At 30.3% G+C, this 7,832-nt stretch overlaps 1 protein-coding gene across 1 annotated transcript; it reads right to left on the bottom strand.

Moving 5' to 3' along the window:
- Positions 1 to 980: 980 nt before the first annotated feature.
- Positions 981 to 1,696, bottom strand: LOC111692636 (the record flags this gene model as incomplete). Its single annotated transcript, XM_023456706.1, has 2 exons — positions 981 to 1,340; positions 1,480 to 1,696. Coding segments are annotated over 2 exons (436 nt in total), but the record flags the coding sequence as incomplete, so codon positions are not given.
- Between the last annotated feature and the right edge of the window lie 6,136 nt (positions 1,697 to 7,832).

Raw genomic sequence — 7,832 nt, 5'->3', positions numbered from 1 at the left:
TAGAATAAATTGGTTATTTTATAAGTAACGTGTAGATAGTAGAAGAGTAATCTGTGCTAATAGTAAAGTTGTTGCTTGTTGTCAGTTGTACCAAAATAATCTAGTTTTATAATCATATATATATTTACCTTAGTTAAGTAATTATTCCAGAGATGAAGTATTTATTTATTGTCAGAGAATTATTTTTGAATTTAAATCTAGTTCTTTAGTACTTATTGCTGCCATCTGTTGAGTAGTAGCTAAATTACATATGTCAAGATCAAAGTGAGCTCAAATTTTTCCCATGTTGCAGCTACTAGATTATTACGGCCATAGTTGTACTTGTATGCATTATATGTTCTGTGGGTTGTATTCTTACCCTTACCCGAGAACAACAAACAGTTACTCTATTTCTCAGGGTTGTCCACATACCACTAGAAAAGGGTTATCCCCAGACTCACAGAACAAACTCAAACCCGAATGGTTTTAAACTTCAAATGTATAAAAATTATAAATAACGGTTTTTGTTACTAGATGTCAGGCTATTTTGGGCTACTTTCAATTTTGGTTTGGCTACTAGGTTAAAAATAAATCTGGCAACCCTGAGAGGCGCTGCTGTAGAAGTGTTTCGGTGGTAGCGGGAGAAAGAGTAGCCTAGATGAAATGAGTTAATATAATAATAATTAATAATATAATGTTCATTTCTAATTTCGGCTTTGTGGCGGCTTAATTTGTGTAATGTTTGTGGTTCTTCTTAGTTTTGTGCATTTAACTGTTGCAGTTCTTGGGGGGACCAATCACAGACTGGGACCAATTAACCTTTGCAGCAGTTAGGTTATGTCGCTTAAGTATTTTGTAGGTAAGTTTATCTCTTATTGTACGTATTTAACTTATTAAGGATTTTAAGTACGCAGTGAATTTCACTTTACAGAGTAGTGGAAATATAACGTATCAGATATTTTGGGATGTGGTCACTGTTTATATTTTTATAACGATGAACATTTGACTGTGTAAAAATACTTTATTCTTTTCATTTGGCTACGTCACTACTATATTACTCACGAATATGATTATTTACAGAAAACATATGTACCTATGTATAAAATATTTTAGCGATAAATCACAAAACCGACGTTTGTCGTCTACGACACGAAGGGTAGAGCCGGGATGTACCTCAGCGCGTTGTTGATGTAACTCGAGTGTTCATCCAAATCGGTCACCAGCTGTTTGATTTTCTTTACGATGTCCGGCTTCTTCGTGTCGCTCCTCTCTATGATCTTGTTGAGCACCGTTCTCAGTTGGTAAGCGGAGGACTCCTTCGACGACTCTATTAACACCTGAAGGACCGCGTCAGAGTAGCCCTAGAGGAGAAAGAGCGTTCTAGTTATATGATGGAAAAAAATTGCAATATTAAGCGGGTAGCGGAGAAAATTAAATCGTTTACACTCCATTCAAAATTAAGAAATTACAGTTACTATATTTTCATATTTGAAATTTTACCTGGTACTTGTTGAGCCCTAATCGCTTTGATTCTTTGTTCAGGAGATCGTACAAAGATAAAAGAGTGACGTAAGCCTTGGTCGGAGGCACTTTTTTCTGCCTGTATAGTTCGTATCTGCAAAGGAATAAAGTTGTGGTTATAAAAAAAGTTATGCGGCTGTAATCGTTGAATTGATACGCCTCAAGAATAAGTAGTCTTTGTTTAATGTCTTTTAAACTAATGTATTATAATATTCAACACAGTGCGCAAGCTTATGACTACAATTTCTTTTTTTTTGGTGTTGCATGCTTTAAAATGTAGCTTAGTGATTGTAAGATATCTGCGTTACTGGTTGCAGCACTTTGAGGCACAGTTCAATTTAAAAATACGGTTAGATGATTCAAATATACATATTATGGGAAGTGCTATGATGCATACCCTTAAGCGGATTTTAAAGGCTAAAAAAAATTATTAAAGGGTAAGGATCAGTCGGAAAATTTAGTTTGGGTTATAAGTAATAGAAAAAACAAAAATTAAACTCGAGACAAAGGGAAATTGAGAAATGGGGGTGGTGTTTAGGGGTTGAAAATGAATTTTGAATGTTCTACAAAAAAGTTGTAGATTATAAAAAAATGGAAAACTTTTATAGAGGATATTTTTTCGTTTTTATTATTTTTTTCTCTGGCAAAAATAAAGCAATTTACATGAAGCTTTGTGAAATTGTACCTTTTTTAACTAAATAAGCATGATATTTTTGAAAATTGGAAAATAAGTGGTTTTCGAGATATTAAGTTTTCCAAAAAAAATATACAACGTTCCACGAAAAATTTTCTTGATTTCTTTTCAATTTTAATACTCTCATTTTAACTGTTGAAATTTCTACATTAAATTGGTTTGGTATGTTTATGGTTTGTTTTTCATGAAACCGCCTTAAAATAATTGAGAAAAACCAAAAATACGACTGCGGATCCTGAATTTTTCAATCACTAGAAATGAAAATTTTTCTATGCGCATAAAAAAAAACGTGGGCTTAACTTTTGGCGGCACAATATGTTAAAAAAATTTTAAAAATGTCATTTTTCTTCCTATTTAATTATCTATAACTTTTCAAGAGTTGACTGGCGAAAATGGATGTTTGTAATTCAATTTTTTACAAAATATGACTAGTTACAGATCGAATGAATCATGATTATTATTGTAAAAATCGAAAAAATCGCCATTTTGTTATTGACAAGTGTCAAAGTTTGTAACTTATGTGTATTAAATTGTGCTAAATAAAAGAAATTCAGTATAATATAGCAAGGACCAGTGGGAAATTTTAGTTTGGGTTATAAGTAACAGAAAAAACAAAAATTAAACTCGAGATAAAGGGAAATTGTGAAAATGAATTTTTGCGATTTTTGCCGAAATATGATTTCCTATAGTTCAGACGGTAGGTATCTGTTTCATAAAGTCCATATTTGGGTGAATCGGATAACCACGGAGATTTTTGGCTTTTTGACTTTCAAATATCACTAGAAATGAAAATTTCTCTATGCGCATAAAAAAAGAATGTGGGCTTAACTTTTGGCGGTAAAATATGTTAAAAAAATTCGAAAAATGTCATATTTTTCTTCTTATTTAATTATGTATCTCTTCAAGAGTTGATTTTAGGCGAAACTGGAAGAGGAAAAAGCATTTGTAATTAAATTTTTTACAAAATATGACTAGTTACAAATCGAATGAATCATGATTATTATTGTAAAAATCGAAAAAATCGCCAAAAATGGGGTTAAAAAACATTACTTTTTAGGGAATTTTTTTGGGGTCTTTAAAATGGGTTTAGGATCTTCATACTTGGCTCAAGAAAACTTCATCTTATGTAGAATCGTCACCAAATTTCATCAAAATCGGTTCTATAAATTTTGTATAATAATTTTGCAATCCAGATTTTGAAAAAAAAAACATGCAAATTTTCAAAATTTTGCACAGCAAAAACGAAGGCCCTTAGATACTTGAAAATTTAATCACATATAGAAGGGCTCTCAAGCTTTAAAACGCTTTTTGAAAAATTCGAATCCGTCAATTAGAAGAGCTCTGGCGCTTGTTTAAACATTGGTCGAATTTTTGTATTTATAAACAATTAGAATAACTTTGTGAATATTCAATCAAATCAAATTTTTTAGAGCGGTTTTAATAGTTATTGGAAAGACACTTCTATTAAAAAAAAACAGATCGATTGGTTAACTAGGTACGTAGTTATAGCCGATCAAAGTTAAGTAGAAGTAGGAGAAGAAGTAGAGTACGAGAATGAGGTGTTAGACAACGCGGAAATTAATAATTATTTTGAGTTTGAATATGAAGTTGATGAATATAATATCGAAGAAGAAAACAAAATCCCATGTAAAAAAGTTTGATTAAATTTTTTATATGTATATGTATATTTTTATACATATAAATAAATATAATATACATTCATAAATTTAAAACAAAAATTTGTGTACATTTTTTAAATCCTGATTTATTAATACAATTAAGTATGAATAAAATATTATTGATTTTTTATAATTAATTAATTAATTTAATCATCATTTCTTTTGTGATTAAAGTATAATTCAAATACTATTTATTGTTTAAAATATAAGCAAATGAGAAATTAACTCATTATATTACTAATTTTCGACATATTTTGAAAATAATTGTTGTTTAAACAATTTTAGAATATTTAAATAAATTTGTTTTTGATCTTTGATAAACAGTATATAAGTTTATGCACTTACCTTTGATACAATAAAAAAATAAAGTTGATAATTAAAGGAAGTTTAAAGATAAATAATTATCGGACTGTTGAAAGACCAATAATTATTATTAACGATAGGCATTTGAAAATACGCTAATTGTTTTTTTTTAAATCGCGAGACATCGAAAAAAAATATCAAAATCGGACCTCTAGCTCTAGAAGCTGAAATATTAAAAATTTTTAAGCGCGTCGCGGTTTTGAACTCGCCGATTCAATTTCGAGCAGGCCGAAGCGGCCGCGCTCTCTGCTTCCCCCACCACCACCACCCGTACGATTTTCTTGAATTTCTCGCTTGCATAAATAACTTTAAACACGTTTTAAAGTAGGTTGCCAATGAAGAAAAGTATTGCAAACTTAGACCTGGTAAGTACTCGGAATACCAAAGGTATTTTTCGAAAAATTAGCCCGGATGTCCCAGTACATTTAGTGTAAATGACGGTTAACTTTGATCGGCTATAACTACGTAACTAATTGACCAATCGATCTGTTTTTTTTTAAAAAAACGTCTTTCCAAGAGTTTAAAAACTATTTAAAAAAGTTTGATTTGGTTGAATATTCACAAAGTTATTCTAATTGTTTATAAGTACAAAAATTCGACCAATGTTTAAACAAGCGCCAGAGCTCTCCTAATTGACGGATTCGAATTTTTCAAAAAGCGTTTGAAAGCTTGAGAGCCCTTCTATATGTGATTAAATTTTTAAGTATCTAAGGGCCTTGGCTTTTGCTGTGCAAAATTTTGAAAATTTGCATTTTTTTTCAAAATCTGGATTGCAAAATTATAATGGAAAATCTATGGAACCTATTTTGATGAAATTTGGTGTGATGATTCTACATAACATGAAGTTTTCTTGAGCCAAATGTGAAGGTCCTATACTTTTTAGGTAATTTTTTGGGGTCTTTAAATTGGGTAATGTTTTTTAACCCTATTTTGGCGACTTTTTCGATTTTTACAATAATAATCATAATTCATCCGATTTGTAACTAGTCATATTTTGTAAAAAATTTAATTACAAACATTTTTTCCGCTTCCATTTTCGCCTAAAATCAACTCTTGAAAAGATACATAATTAAATAGGAAGAAAAATTATGACATTTTCGAATTTTTTAAACATATTGTGCCGCCAAAAGTTAAGCTCACGTTTTTTTATGCGCATAGAAAAATTTTAATTTCTAGTGATATTTGAAAGCCAAAAAGCCAAAAATCTCCTCCGTGGATATACGATTCACCCAAATATGGATTTTTTTAAACAGATACCGTCTGGACTATAGGAAGTCATATTTCGCCAAAAATAGCAAAAATTCATTTTCACAATTTCCTTTTATCTCGAGTTTAATTTTTGTTTTTTCTATTAGTTATAACCCAAACTAAATTTTTAATTTAAGTAACAAATCGGTAAAAACAATGGAAAACTAGCACGACGCCACACAATTATTAACATATTCCAATAACATAACCTCATTACTGATCTGAGGCTGGAAATCTGTTGGGTTGGTACCTCTGAACTTCACGAAGAAATTGACGGAAATTAGAACATGCTCTAAATCGTCAAGAACTTGATGAATAAATTCATGAAGTTATTTGACAGCAGATTTGGTGCATTACACTTGTCCAATTTCTTGATGAAGCGACTTTATGAATTAATTCATCAATAAACTGTCAATGTAAAACAGCTAGTAATGTTTATGCTATTTCATTTGAATGTCGAAATGATATATCAGAATTTTTTCGGTTGCAATAGCAAAATGTTTAGAACTATGTACATACAAAACTTTTCACAAGTTAAAATTATTTTTTTTAATGTATTTTAATAGAGGTTAAAAAAGGTTATTGCTATATGATTTAGCAGAAGCAATTTGATGATTCTGGTTCTGGAACCTGTTATATTTATAAGTTTTATTTTTAGTAAAAGCATTTGGACTGTTTCAAAACAATCTACATTTATTAAAAACAAATATAAAGACCGTAATCTGTAAATTTATCTAATGAAAGGCATATTCAACATATTTTTTAGCACGTATGTCTTTATCTGAGGTTGTTTTGTACAAAATAAAGCCAACATTTGATATACAGGCTGTTCCACCTAGAGGGGTTCTTCTGTAACTCTGTAATTACAAAATTTATAAAAAAATGGCTTTAATAAAATTGTCTGGAAATTGTCACGTTTTGCTCCAAGATGACAGGATAGAGTAATTTGTGCCAGAACGAACTGTGAAAATTGCAGGTTTCTAACTGTTACGGTTTAGACGCTATCTAGCCTCATTTAGAGAGCTGAAATCGTGAGTTTTCTCAAAAACAACTGATTATTTCGAAAACAGTGTTATAAACACCATGTACATTTAATAAAGTCTACCTAATATTAACCAAGGAATTCAAAAACGCAATAATATACAGGGTGTCCCATTTAAAATAATAGACCGGGAGATATTAGACTGAAGTTCGACGACGTCTTTCTCGTTTATGCCTCTGAGAGTACTGAAAGGTAACCGAGAGACAAGAACAATAAACTAAATTTAAAAGATGGGCTGCGGGACACCTTCGTGAAAATTCAATTTTCCTTTTCAAAAAAATAATGGGTACAGCGACGTATTTCTCACTTATGCCATGTTCGTAAGTTGAAGAGAAGTATCGATTTTATCACGAAATTTTTTTGGCATAAGTGTCGCAAGAGACCTAAATATGGAAAACTTTGTAAGAAAATGTGGAAAAACATCTTTATTTGTCTACCAATTTCTCATTAATGCCAATTAGAAATATGACATTATTATATTCGAAAAGCTCATAAAACACATTGGCATAAGTCCTACTAAGGACTAAGGAAAATAGGGCTTTGGAAAAGCTGCGGAAAATGTTTCGTTTTGGTCAACGTTTTTCTCATGAATAGATCAAAGCTTATTGCAAAGAAAAAAGTGAAAGTATTCATTTTTTTAAAGGGCGTAAGTCCCTAGTGAGGACTATATGCTAAACATTTTTTGAAAAGTTGTAGGAAAATTCATGAAAATTTTTACGTCTTTCTCGCTTATGCCATTTTGCATGCGCGTAGGAAACTACATTATAAAGTCATATAGGCATAAGTCCACATTGGATTTTCATGTTGTAAATTAATTTGAATTTTAATACGAATCAGGTCGACAAAGTAGAAAAATAATAGAAAATTGCCACAATTTTCTCGTTTATGCCGTTTCGTACACGAGTAGAAAATATTACTAAAAGCCATTTTCAAGAGTGGCATGAATGCCACAAGGTACCGTCGTATGTAAAAATTTTTAAAAAGTTTATTTCATCGCCTACGCAATTTTCGAAATACTTATACTTACTTGCATTTAGCGTATTTTTAATTTTTATAAATATAAGTAATTCATGTATTTAATGAAAGTTAATAATAAACTATTTCGGCTTAAGTCCCCACATATTAGAAATGATTTTTAATTATTCTTTGAGTCATGATCAGAAAAAGAAAAATTATATAATATTGCCACAAATTTCTCGTTTGTTCGTAAATGAGTAGAGTATTTTATCACAATAGACCATACGTATTTATGAACAATATATTTAAATTTTAAAAATTAAAAATATTATATAATTTGAATTAACCG

This window comes from Anoplophora glabripennis, unplaced genomic scaffold (assembly GCF_000390285.2).
Source record: "Anoplophora glabripennis isolate ALB-LARVAE unplaced genomic scaffold, Agla_2.0 scaffold1986, whole genome shotgun sequence".
NCBI lineage: Eukaryota > Metazoa > Arthropoda > Insecta > Coleoptera > Cerambycidae > Anoplophora > Anoplophora glabripennis.
This window is presented reverse-complemented; position numbering and strand designations above follow the sequence as displayed.